General features: G+C 38.5%; 1 protein-coding gene across 1 annotated transcript in view; it reads left to right on the forward strand.

Annotated features, from left to right (window-relative positions):
• Positions 1 to 3,128: 3,128 nt before the first annotated feature.
• The window catches only part of LOC106876871 (ashwin), a 21,378-nt gene continuing 9,883 nt past the window's right edge, over positions 3,129 to 14,623 (forward strand). Inside the window, exons 1-3 of the mRNA XM_014925611.2 lie at positions 3,129 to 3,252; positions 7,293 to 7,477; positions 9,156 to 9,477. Of these exons, the coding sequence (XP_014781097.1) occupies positions 3,163 to 3,252; positions 7,293 to 7,477; positions 9,156 to 9,477 (597 nt within the window). The 5' untranslated portion in view covers positions 3,129 to 3,162. The remainder of the gene's footprint in view (positions 3,253 to 7,292; positions 7,478 to 9,155; positions 9,478 to 14,623) is intronic.

Genomic DNA, 14,623 nt, shown 5'->3' on the forward strand with positions numbered 1-14,623 from the left:
TATATATATATATATATATATATATTATCCCCACTTAAATGTGGATGTTCTGTTAGGATAAACTATACTGGAGGTTCCCAACCCGGGATCCGCAAAGTTAGTACTTGGGGTCTGTGAACTAAATTTAAAATTTCATCGCAGGAGTGGCTGTGTCGTAAGTAGCTTGCTTACCAACCACATGGTTCCAGGTTCAGTCCCACTGTGTGGCACCTTGGGCAACTGTCTTCTACTATAGCCTCAGGCTGATCAAAGCCTTGTGAGTAGATTTGCTGGATGGAAACTGAAAGACACCCGTTGTATGTGTGTGTGTATGTATTTGTCCCCCCACCATTACTTGACAACCAACGTTACATCCTTGTAACTTAGTGGTTTGGCAAAAGAAACCGATAGAATAAGTACTAGGCTTACAAAAAATAAGTCCTGAGGTCGATTTGTTCAACTAAAGGCAGTGCTCCAGCATGGCTGCAGTCAAATGACTAAAACAAATAAAAGAATATATATATATATATAAATAAGGGTGTGGACTTGGAGAAAGCCTTTGACAGGGTCCTCCGATCCCTTATCTGGTGGGCAATGCGGAAACTGGGGATTGATGGATGGTTAATAAGGTAATTGTTTTGGCTCTTTGCATTTTAAATTCAAATCCTGTGGAGGTTAATGTTGGCTTTCATTCTCCTTAGGTTGATATCACTAGCAGGGAGATAAATTACCACTACCTGCAGCGCTGAAATCACCCAATCACGTAATTTCAACTTTTCTTGGTCTTGTCAATGAGGGATACTTAGTCGCTAGAGATAGCAGCAACTCATTGTGGTAATTGTTTTGGCTCTTTGCATTTTAAATTCAAAGTCTGCAGAGGTCAATGTTGGCTTTCATTCTTCTTGGGTTGATAAGCTCCACCTAAGGGGTTGTCCTGGTGCCAGGCAAACACATCTGTGCTGGTACTGTGTAAAAGCTCTCAGTACACTCTGATAACTAGGAACAAGAGTGTGTTGATGTATTATTTATTTGGTTTCATTCAGCTACACACTGTGAAGGTGAATACCATCAGCTGTCTGAACTCCTGTCTAACCAGAAGTCCCTTTTCTGCAGACTAGCTCACTAGTTAGCATGCAGTGAAGTTCCTGCCTACAGTTTGTCTGTTATCAGTCCTTGGGTGGTACCCTACAATGTAATGTTTTCAAAATTTTAAGTTTTGTCATGTAGATATATGTAATTTGTGTCAGTTTCTTGTACATTGAATTCTGATATAATTCTGATGCCATTTGAAAGGTGTCTAGAAAATTTCATTAAAAGATACCATTTTTCTGAAAGTTATGAGGAAACAAAATTGGCTTGTATGAATTATTCAAAACTCCTCCTTTTCCACCACGGAATAGATTTTTAACAAATTCCAATATAATCATAATGCACACCATCTGAAAGTTATTTGTAGAAAAGTTCATTAAAAATATCAATTGTTTGAAAGTAATGAGGAAACAAAGTATGTGGGGGAGGGGAAGGAACACTTGTGTAGGTGAACTCCAAGCAAAACTGACCCTTGAATATATTCCTCCAGTGCGTCTCAATTGTGATATGGTAAGAGTGTGTCGAGATACCTCTCCCATTATACACCTTGTAACACATTGCTGAAAGCCCATTGCTCATGTAGCAACTTTCTTGGTTGTGCTTAAGAATATATTTTTATAATCATTTTCTACATTTGTTAGAGGACCAACTCCATAGACATTCATTATATTTTGTCTTGCTGCAATGCCAACAGGTATTGCAAAGGTTTGCATTAATTTACTTTGCTATTTGGAATTTGTCTACTATGGAGACAAACAACAAATGTGACTTTGACCCCAAAAAACTTCGGAGGAGAAAGAAAAAAGAAAAAATACTGTTTGTTAATTCCAAAACTCCGTTGTCCAAACTTTCTCTCCCTTTATTAGACGATGGGTTGTAATTGGAAGTAAGTTTGACTGCTATTTCTAGCAGGTTGAACGACTGCATAAATGTTCCTTCGTTGGCTCCTGCTGTTAATGTTTAGATCCAGATGAGCTTTGAATGAGATGACCAAAAGCGTTTCAGTTCAGTTAGTGTATCTAGGATTGTTATCGAAGAATGTAGGGTATGATTTGAGGGAAATTTGGCTGTTATTTTTAGAGGGTCTAGCGGCCAAGTAGCAAACAGCATGGGAAGATGTGATTTTGTAAGGTTGACTTGGCATAAACATAAATATAAGGCCTTTGGCAAGTGGGCTCCCTCCAACTTTGTTTCCTCATAACGTTCTGAAAAATGGACATTTCAAAATGAAATTTTCTACAAATATCTTTCTGTTGTAGATGACGATTATATCGGAATTTGTCGTGAAAAAAAGAAAAAAGTTCGGAGGTCGTGGGAGAAGAGTTTCGTATAACTCGCAAGACACTATTTTGTTTCCTCATAACTTTCACAAAAATAGGTATTGTTTAACCATTATGACATCAATCTACATGTGACATAAACTTACCATTATAAAGTGATATAAATCTTGATCTTCCACCAAAATTTAATGTTAATTTGTTCCTAATACTAGCTTAATAATGACTAAATTATTTAAATCTTTTATTATTTTTTTAAAGTCAATTGAACAAAGAGTTTATTTCAACAGAAATATGGTAAGAAAAAAGTTGATGAAATTTTCTACAATTACCTTTCAGGTATAGATTACGATTATACCGGAATTTAATGTGTAAAAAATAAAAAAAAAATGGTTGGCGCGCACATATACACATACTGACACACGTTATAAATGAAAATTTTGAAATAACTCGTGTGTCACTAAGTATGTGTACGCGCCGAACAATTTTTGTTTATCGCGTCAAATTCCGATATAATCGTAATATACACCATCTGAAAGGTACTCGTAGAAAATTTCTTTAAAAAAATACCAATTTCTTGTCTAAGTTATGAGGAAACAAAATCAGGGTGGGGTATAGTTGAGAAGGTATCCTGTATGCGACCCATGAGGTATATTAATTAACAAGTGCTTGTTACCCAATTAGCAGTTATTACGCCCCTTGGTGATAATATTATCACAGAACTGAAAAATGTGAAGGACACGGAGCAAACGGTAAAAAAAACACACAACCAATCACCACCAACTTATTTATTTACTGCTGTACTTCTTTTTCAAAGATGGCAGCGGACAAGATGCAATCTTCAGAAATTGACTGGAATTATCCAAATTTATTTACAAAAGAAAGACTTTTAAAGGTTATAAAATCGGTGAGTTACTGTTGGTGAACCAAGGCATATTTAGTCCTATTCAAATGAGTTAATGCAAATGTAATTCTAATGTATTCATTGCATTTACCGTCGATGCAGACACCGCATCGTTTCCTTTCTTTTTCTATCTCGACTCACGTCTCACACGACTAATTAAAATAGTCAACTATAAACTTAAATAACAATCATGATCATATTTGCCTTTTCCTGTTAATTAGTTAATCTGTTGTACTGAAACGGCTTGAGTCGTTCTACATTAATTAATGTTTCCCAACACAGAAATAATTCTTATGTTTTTATTTCTATGTTAACCCTTCATGACGAACTGCTATTACTCCGTGAAATATAGATTATATTGTAAACAATATAAAGGTACCTTTTCTATAGATTCATTTGATTTAGCCTATGTCAGCTTTTTATGAAGCAAACTTAAAAGCAACCCAACCGTGACCGCATCAATTTTTTTTTTACCATTCTCTGTATCAAATGCCACGTTTTCCGTTGTTTCAATAAAAATGACGGGAGGATATTATTTTAGGGATATTTGGTTGCTATTTTTAATAGAGCAGAGGTAAGTGAAAAACTAAGGGTGAAATGTAGGGATGTAAAGAGCATCTAAACGAATTTTTAATTTCACAAATTCATGAGTGTACAGCTTATATTAAATTACTGCTTCGGTCTGAAGGCTCATCACTTTTTAAAATCGACCTTTAAAAATCATCAGCGAACAGTTTCAAATTTGAATGCGGGCGAAATTTCGCGGGGGCTTTTACATCAGGTGTTTTCTCCTCTTGGTAGAGAAGTCCCCTCTTTAGTTCGTGTATTATAGCACTGGCGGTGCCACAGCCTCAAGGCTGAAACATATAAAAGAATAATGTATTTAAAAACGAAAGATTTGAACACAATAACGAAAGTGATCTATATGCAATAATGAAAATGTTAAATGTTTCAGTTTTTAACGGTTAAAATGTAATTATCTTGTTTTATTCATAGAACTGCGGCCGTGCTGGGGCACTGCCTCGAACGGTTTTTTCGAGCAAATCGAACCCAGTACTTATTTTTAAAGTTTGGTATCTTTTATCTTGTTTCAGTCATTAGACCGCGGCCATGTTTGAGCACTGCTTTGAAGTTTTAGTCAAATGAATCGACCCCAGTACTTATTTTTTAAGCCTGGTACTTATTCTATCACTCTTGCTGAACTGCTAAGTTAGGGGGACGTAAACACGCCAACACCGGTTGTCAAGTTGTGAAGGGGGTGACAAACACAGACACAAAGATACACACACATAAATATATATACATACATATATATATCTAGATATATATTTATATACGACGGACTTTTCAGTTTCCGTCTACCAGATCCACTCACAAGGCTTTGGTTGGCCCGAGGCTATAGTAGAAGACACTTGTCCAAGGTGCCACACAGTAGAATTGGGATCATGTGGTTGGGAAGCAAGCTTCTTACCACACAGCCACTCCTGTGCCTAGGGAAAAAAATTATATTCAGGTTGCACTGCAGCACATCTAGCATCATCTTATGGCACACCAGTGTGCCACAGCATATCGGTTGCGGAGCACTGGTCTAGTGATTAGACCAACCCTGATACTTATTGACCTAAGATGGATGAAAGGCTTAGTCAATTGAAATAGGATTTGAGCTTAGAATGTGCAGGGACATGCAATACCACAAGGCATCTTGTTTGGAAATCTATTACTTTTTCACTGGCCAGATCCGACCAAAATATTCTACCCGTTTTATGTTCAAACCAGCTAGATCTAGCCTCTTACACCTACCATACAATGTAATTCTGAAAACAAACAATCACATCATCATATTTTCAAAGCTGTGAGATAATGTGATTAATTTGAATCATTGTGAATAAATGAATATTACAGTTGATGAAGTAATCTGAATGCTAAACAGTTAATAAAGAATCTCATTTTGTTCTCTTTAAGTCACCATCTGGCTTGGGTGTGCCTGACTTGTTCATACAACTTACCATGATCTGTCAGCATCTCATATCTGTTCAGAGCTGTAGGTGAAGTTTTTTTTTTTTTTGGTAGACTGGCCTGCAAGATTAGGTTTAACCCATTACCTCCCATAATTCTATTAACTGGAATTTTTTTTATGAAACTTTGATTTCTAGCATAAAACAGCCTTAGAAACATGCTGGAATGATCAAAATAACATTTTAAGTAGAAATAAGCGAGATATTGGGTGAAAAATTAGCAAACCTCATTCGAATATCAGAGAAATATACCTAGTAGATATAGCAAAAAGGTTAGATATGTGTAAATATTGACAGATAACTACGAAATTTGTAATTAAGTGATTTCATATGAGATCACTGGTAGGTAATGGGTTAAGCACCATCACACCATTTCTTTCAAAATGTAAGCTAGCTCCCTTTTGTAAGTATATACTTGCTCACAACACAAAAAATGGTGATATTGATAATCCAAGCAACTTGATTGTAGTGGAAAGTGTTTATATTTTTTGGCCCTTCCATATGGAAATATGTTGAACAGAAGAGAGAAGATAATAGGGGTTTTGGTAGTATTGGAAGGAGCATTTTTTTTACAGGTATTTGGTAAGTATCCAAGCCATTGGCCCTACAATAACACTGCTTCCCCAAAGGTTATACTTAATCTAGACTAGACACATCATTTTTGATAATTTTCAGTCTGGTCTATTTCAACACTCTTGTCTGCTTTCTATTCTTGTACCAAAGACAAGTGACCATTCTTGCATTGCAGCCTTGAATTATTCATATAATTCACATGACCGTACCAGTGGAATTACTGTTTCTTACTTAATTTAGAAACAGCTGGCTGGCAAAACTAGTTCATCAAATGTGATGTTTTTGCAGATGATTAATCTACAATGCTCGCAAGATGTGCCAACTTTGAAAAACTTCCAATAGATCCAATTATCCCATATGGATAATTTATTGTGTGATTTTTACGCTGATATTAATTATTGAAATTATTATAGACTGAAGTGGGTCTCATAGGGCACAAGCATTGTGTTTATATATCATTTCTTATTTCTTTATTGCCCACAAGGGGCTAAACATAGAGGGATTAAGTCGATTTCATCAACCCCAGTGCGTAACTGGTACTTAATTTATTGACCCCGAAAGGATGAAAGGCAAAGTCGACCTCAGCGGGATTTGAACTCAGAACGTGATGGCAGACGAAATACCGCTAAACATTTCGCCTGGTGTGCTAACATTTCTGCCAGCTTGCTGCCTTGTTTATGTATCATTTCTAGAGGAAGACAGTCTGTAGAACTCATGCTTATGGGATTCTTAAGAAATGGCTAAGTGGGTATGCTTCTGGACTACAAACTTGTAACCCTTTAAGATTTAGATAACTCTGTCAAATATGTAAAACTCACTTATTCACATTTTGAAAAATTAATCGCGTATTATCTTGTAGCTTAGAGATATCAAAGATATGATTGTTTATTTTTAGAATGACATTGCAGGGTAGGTGTGAGATGCTGAACATGGCCAGTTTGAATATAAAACAGGAATAATATTTGGACTGGATATGGTCAGTTTAAATGCTAAAGGCTTAAGTTTTGAGTTCAACCCCTTAGCATTCAAACCGGCCATACCTGGCCAAACTATTCTACCTGTTTCATGTTAAAACTGGTCAGATCTGGCCTCTCACACCTACCCTACAATGTCTTTCTAAAAAATAAACAAACACATCATCAAAATATTAAAGCTGCAAGACAATGCATGATTAATTCAAAGCAATGTGAATAAATAAGCATTACATTTGATAGAAAAATCTGAATGCTAAAAAGTTAAATCTAAAAAGTTAACTTGGACCTACACTAACAGTACCCCTACTGTAATGCCAACCAGTTATTTTATTCTCCTACTCTACATTAACATTACTCAATTACTGGTGATTCCATCCCTACACTAACAATATCCAGTTACCTGTATCCCACCACATCTATACTGATGTCACCAAAATAATTTGAGTTATGATTTTTCAAATTTCTATTTATCTCTTCCCAGCGCTGTTTTGATTTACCAAATCTTGACACTCTTGACAAAGATGAACTGATAGACATTTACAACAGATACTTACTTCCTCTGCCTCAGAGAAAGTACCGTTCCAATTGCCGAGGTGTATTGATGACCAACAAACAGATTCTGTTAGCAAAGAGGTCAAAATCTACTGCAAACGAAGTTTCTAAAAAGTGAGTTATTTTTCATACTCTCATTCTTAAATCATCATGCATGTTTTTCTCAAGTCTCTGGGACTTTGGTACTCATTCTGTGAGTTTCGTTTGCCAATTGGCAGATGTTGGGGCAGATACAAACACAAAGAGATACACACACACAGCTAACACTGGTTTTAAAGCAGTGTGGATAGACACACACAAACACAGACTTGCACATACACACACACACACACACTTGATAAAAGCTCACTTAATGTAACAAATATTAAAAGAATCTGTAAACATACCTGTGCAGGTGGCATGTAAAAAGCAGCCACCACACTCTTGGAGTGGTTGGTGTTAGGAAGGGCATCCAGCTGTAGACACGTTGCTAGATCAGATTGGAGACTGGTGCAGCCTTCTAGCTTGCCAGTCCTCAGTCAAACCGTCCAACCCATGCTAGCATGGAAAGTGTGCGTTAAATGATGATCTCACCCCCACCCCCCAACACACATATCATCATCATCTTCATTTAGATTTTGCATCCTTGCTGGCATGGGTTGGACGGTTTAAGCAGGGTTGGTAAGCTGTGGGGCTTCACCAGACTCCAGTTTGATTTGGCATGGTTTCTATGGCTGGATGCCCTTCCTAACACCAACCACTGTGAGAGTTTAATGAGTGCTTTTACATGCCACCGGCATGAGTGCCAGTTGCATGACACCAGTATCTGCCATGACTGCAATTTCACTTGACCTGATGGGTCTTCTCAAGCACGGTATAATCTTTTCTACTCTAGGCACAAGGCCTGAAATTTTGGGGGAAGGGGCCAATTGAGTAGATTGACCCCAGTATGTAACTAGTACTTAATTTATAGACAGTTTCTGTCTACCAAATTCATTCACAAACTTTGGTCAGCCTGAGGTTATTGTAGAGGATGCTTGCTGAAGATGCCATATTGTGAGAGTGAACGCAGAACCATGTGGTTGGGAAGCAAACCTCCTACCACACAGCCACGCCTGTGGTTGGGAAGCAAACCTCCTACCACACAGCCACGCCTGTGTTTGTGATAACAAAAGATGAAAGGCAAAGTCGACCTTGGCAGAATTTGAACTCAGAACGTAAAGACAGACGGAATACCACTAAGCATTTCGCCCGGCATGCTAACGTTTCTGCCAGCTCGCCGTCTTAAGCACAATATAATGCCAAAGGTCTCAGTTATTTGGCATTGCCTCTTTGAGGCCCAACACTCGAAAGGTGCTTTCTACATGTCACTAGCACGGGTGCTAGTTATGCGACACAGGCGTTGGCCATATTGTCTCCATGATATATATATATATATATATATATATACACACATGTATATGCACACACACACACACACACACACACACACACACACACACACACACACACACACACTATGGGTTTCCACACAGTTTCTGTCCACCAAATTCACTCATAAGGCATTAGTTGGCCTGTGACTATAGTAGAAGATACTTGCCCAAGGTACTGCACAGTGGAATTGAACCTGAAATCATGTTGTTGCGAAGTGAACTTGAGGGAGATTTGGCTGCTGTTTCTAACAAGTTGAGTGGCCATGAGAGGCTTTCTAGTTTACATGCACATAATAGGTTTGATGATGTAGGAAAGGACTCTTGCTTGCAGGAAATATTTTATTTGAAATAATTAAAAGAGACGTTTGTATTCATTGCAGTTCTGCAGACGTCCAAGAGAAACCTATGCCACGTTTTATGTCTTCATATAATCCATCGACTGAGTCAACGACACATGTGAAGCCACCAGTTTCATGCATAAATTTTGATAGGAAAACGATCAGGTTAAATTCTCGTAGCGGTTCTTTGTCTGTGGACAATGGTCAGTCCACTGTTTGTGAGCGAGTGGCCATCACACCGGATTCACAGGACAAAGACTGTACTAAGGAATCAAGCAATAAAAATAACCACTGTACTCATGAGAAATCGTTAGAAGAAAATTTGTCACCGGAAGCAGCAACAAAGAGACCATCAGAAAACAATGTAAGTCTAAAATATCTATTATTTCTTATCTCTTTCATTGCATCCATTTATCATCATCGTCGTAGCTGTGGCCAGTGCCCCCTGACTGGCTCCTGTTCTGGTGACACGTTAAATGCATCATCCAAATGTGGTTGATGCCAGGATGCCTGACTGGCTCCCGTGCCAGTGGCATGTAAAAAGCACCATCTGAACATGGCTGGTGTCAATACCCACTGACTGGCTCCTGTACTGGTGGCATGTAAAAAGCACTATCCGAACGTGATCAATGCTAGGGCTGCCTGACTGACTCCTGTGCCGCTGGTCTGTAAAACGCACCATCTGAACATGGCTGGTGCCAGTATCCCCTGACTGGCTCCTGTACCGGTGGCATGTAAAAAGCACTATCCAAACGTGATCGATGCCAGGGCTGCCTGACTGGCTCCTGTGCCGCTGGTACGTAAAAAGCACCCACTATACTCTCGGAGCAATTGGCGTTATGAAGGGCATCCAGCTGTAGAAACATTGCCAGATCAGATTGGTGCCTGGTGCAGCTGCTGGCTCTTGAGATGTCAGTCAAACTGTCTAACCCATGCCAGCATGGAAAACAGACGTTAAATGATGATGATGATCATCATTTAGTGTTTTTGTATTCCATGTTGGCATCAGTTGGATAGTTTGACGGTCCACTTGGTGAGCTCCAGTGTTTGGTTTGGTATTGTTTTTATGGCTGGATACCCTTCTTCACACCGACCACTGGATGCTTTATCATATCACTGCCACTAGTGTGGCTATCGACTAACTTGCAAAGCAAGACACCGTGGTCGAGAGGAAGGGCAGTATTGATGGAGATGGCTTATGCAAGGTATTGAGAGGCAAGAGTATGATAGAGAGATAAGAGCAATTGTCTTGCTTTAGAGGAGTTATATGGCTACTCCAGCTGGAAGAGGAGGGAAGGAGGTGGTGGTGGTGGTGAGGTGCCTGATGCAGCTCTTGTTAAACCGTCCAACACATGGATAGAAGATGGACATTAAATGATGATGATGATTTGAAGTTTACAAGCAGCAGTCAAAATATAGACACGCTAATTGCTTTCTATTAATGAGATATTATCATCAGTTAATCTAGGTTTTGTTTCTTCATTTAGTACCTTTTACCCTTTTTTCTTTTACTTCTTTCAGTCATTACACTGTGGCCATGCTGGGGCACCACCTTGAGTAATTTTAGTCAAACTAATTGACTCCAGTACTTACTTTCTTTTTAAAACCTGGTATTTAATCTATTGGTCACTTTTGCCAAACTGCTAGGTTACAGGGACGTAAACACACCAACATTGGTTGTCAAGTGGTGGTGGGGGACACACACACACACACATCTTTCTCTCTCTCTCTCTCTCTCTCTCTGTGTATATATATATATATATATATATACACACACACACATAATGGGCTTCTTTCAGTTTCTGTCTACCAAATCCACTCACAAGACTTTGGTCAGCCTTAGGTTATTGTAGAGGATGCTTGCCCAAGGTGCCATACTGTGAGAGTGAACCCAGAACCACGTGGTTGGGAAGCAAACTTCCTACCACACAGCCACGCCTGTGTCTGTGCCGCCAACCCATCTGAGACCATCCCTTATTCTAAAATACAAGCTTCCTGATTTAAAGTGATCTAAATTAAAACCTTTCATCAAAATTTGTGTTCCAAACTCCAGTTAATTAATGACAAAGTTATTTTACGAAGTTTTTTTATTATTTTAAGAATTAATTGAAGCAAAGTTAGGGCATTTCAACCGAAATATAACAAAAATGTTAAGGAGCTGTGTGTTAGATTGATGAGCTGAGTTCCACGTAAAAAGCATCCAGTACACACTGTAAAATGGTTGGCATTTGGAAGTTCATCCAGTTGTAGAAATCGTGCCAAAAGTAACCTCGCCTGTCCTAGTGCCGCGTAAAAAGCACTGAATCTATTCTGCAGAGTGGTTGGTGTTAGGAAGGACATTCAGCCGTGAAATCCCTGCCAAAACAGATACAGCAGCCTAGGGTAGTCTTCTACCTGGCCGGCTCCTGTCAGCCGTCCTACCCATCAATGGAAGACGGACGTTAAACGATGATATGATAGTGTGTGGTTCGAGGAAGATTTATTTGCTATTTCCACTTGGTCAAGCGCTCGTTTTATGTATACGTGTGTGTGTGTGTATTTATATTTGTATAGGATGCAGTACTCCTTGTGTTTAGCTATGAAGTGTTTGCCTTGATTCTTGAAAAAGAAAACCCAGTTCTTTTATGATGTTTTCATATCTATGTAAATAATATTAAATTGCCACTCATTAAAAAAAGTCCTAGAATACTACAATAAAGATAGGTTCCGAATTCTTGAGAACAAATATTGGTCTTTCGTTTGAAAATTTTCAGTAAAACCTTTTAAGAGAGAAAAATCGGTTAAACTGATTTAATTAAAAAAAAAATATATTGGTCATTGTGCAACAACTGAGATAACACTTGATGCAAGGGAGATAACTCTGTTTACTATTACTTTGACACTAAAGTTTGAATCGATTATAATTGTTGATTAGTTCCAGGTCTTCTGTTTGAGAAGACCTGCATTCAAAAACCTTCCAACCATGGCCATCAACTCTTATGTTCTGATAGTATATCTCTGACTTTATTTTCCAATGTTTTCGTTTATGAAGAGAATTAAGTCTGATAGAACCTCGCTTCCTTTTCAATCGGTTGTAGAGAGCTGTTGCACAGTTGTTGATTAGCGCCAGGTCAGACTTAATCGGGCAATTCTTTAATCAGAGACATTCTGGTCGTGACCATCCTGTCTTTTTCTTACGTCCAGGGAGCCCAGGACTGCACTATCCTATGTGTCATTTGAGCAAATTTTGCTATTTGTATTAAATCAAACTATCATTTAGAGCAGTAATTCTCAACCATTTTTTTTTTATCTATGAACCCCTTTGGTTATTATTTTACTCTGGTGGACACCTCCCATAGTTATTCGAATTCTTTAGATACTCCTTTCAAAACTAGTATTTTGTTTATCACACATTCATTTGTGTACATTGAACTATGTGAAACATTAGAGAAAGAAACCAAGCAGTGTCTGGCAATAGATACACTCTTTTACTTGTTTCAGTCATTTGACTGTGGCCATGCTGGAACACCGCCTTAAGTCGAGCAAATCGAACCCAGGACTTATTCGTTGTAAGCCTAGTACTTATTCTGTCAGTCTCTTTTGCTGAACTACTAAGTTACGGGGACCTAAACACACCAGCATCGGTTGTCAAGCGATGCTGGGGGGACAAACACAGACACACAAACATACACACGCACTTACATATATATATACATATATACGACGGGCTTCTTTCAGTTTCCATCTATCAAATCCACTCACAAGGCTTTGGTCGGCCCGAGGCTATAGTAGAAGACACTTGCCCAAGGTGCCACGCAGTGGGACTGAACCCGGAACCATGTGGTTGGTAAGCAAGCTACTTACCGCACAGCCACTCCTATAGAAAATTATTTTCATGCACCCTTAAAATAATATTGTGAACCCAGTTTACTACTTTGCTTGTTTACCCCCTAAAATCTTATATGGGCCCTGGTTCAGAAGCATTGATATAGAAGTTTCCTCCTCGTCTCGGCTCTAGCTAAGTGGTTAAGAAATATATGTAAATAGGAATAGAATAGCTGAGATGATAAAGAATTGAACTAGTCTTTTTCTGGAAGCCTTCCCTCTATGGAGTATAGATCATTGAAAACTTTTTTCCACTGTTTTCGACTTTGGGTAGTCTTTTCTGCTTCTCTCCAGCTGGATCCTCCCCTTTTTATTCCAGCTCTCCCTTTATATCTCCTATCCTACTATTTTTAGGGCACCCTCTCTCCTGCTTCGCTTCTCTGTTTGGGGTCAGTGCCTGATGCGTAATGCAGGATGTTGGTTCAGAATTATCATTGACACTTTTTAAACTTTGGTGGCAGCGCATGGCCATAACTGGCCAAAATATTCTACCTGTTTAATGTTCAAACCAGCTAGATCCAGCCTCTCACACCTACCCTATGAAGTTATTCTGAAAATGAACAATCACATCATCAAAATCCTGAAGCTGTGACTTATTGCATGATTAATTCAAGACAATTTGACAGAATAATTCAAATGTTAAAGGGTCAAGCTTAAAGTTTATCATTGTATTTTATGAATAGCATTCCGAATGCAAGTTCATGGTGTACTAGCATTGATATTCATTACATGAAAGACTTGAATGTAATAGCTATGATTTACATAGCACCACACTATATTAGTTTTACTGTGTACCTTACTCCCCCATGTTACTGAACACCATATCAAAATATATTGTTAATCTAACAGCAATAGTGTATTAGACCCCATAATATATTCTTTTTTACTCTAGGCAAAAGGCCTGAAATTTTGGGGGAGGTGAGGTAGTCGATTAGATTGATCCCAGTATGCAACTGGTACTTAATTTATTGACCCCCTGAAAAGATGAAAGGCAAAGTCAATCTCAGCAGAATTTGAACTCAGAATGTAAAGACAGACGAAATACCACAAAGCATTTTGCCCGGCGTGCTAACGTTTCTGCCAGCTCACAGCCTTAAAGAATCTTTTCTACTCTAGGCACAAGGCCTGAAATTTTTGGGGTGTGGGTGAGTCAATTAGATCAACCCCGAAAGGATGGAAGGCGAAGTCGATCTTGGTGGAATTTGAACTCAGAATGTAAAAACAGACCAAATACCGCTGAGCATTTCGTGTGTCATGCTAGCGTTTCCGCCAGCTTGCTGCCTTGACTCCATAATATATCAATTCATAATTTGCTAGCATGTCGGACATAATGTTGATCAACATTTTGTCTGTCTTTATGTTCTGAGTTCCAATACCTCAGAGGTTGACTTTCTTCCCACTGCATGTCCCAATTCAGTTTTTGAATTAATTTGGATTTCAGAATTGTCCTCGTTGCCTGTCTTTGCAAAAATTATCATTAAAAGTGAAGATTTGGCCCTGTAATTTTTATTAAGATCACATCACTTTCCACAAAACTGTGTGCTCTTCATGCTGAAGGTATCCCAAGGAAATTTCTTCCCAGTCGTTCATTAAATTTGCTCAATCAGTGAATGTTTTTCGCTTAAGATCTTTATTCTCCCACCCAC

Source organism: Octopus bimaculoides, chromosome 15 (assembly GCF_001194135.2).
Source record: "Octopus bimaculoides isolate UCB-OBI-ISO-001 chromosome 15, ASM119413v2, whole genome shotgun sequence".
Classification (NCBI taxonomy): Eukaryota; Metazoa; Mollusca; class Cephalopoda; order Octopoda; family Octopodidae; genus Octopus; species Octopus bimaculoides.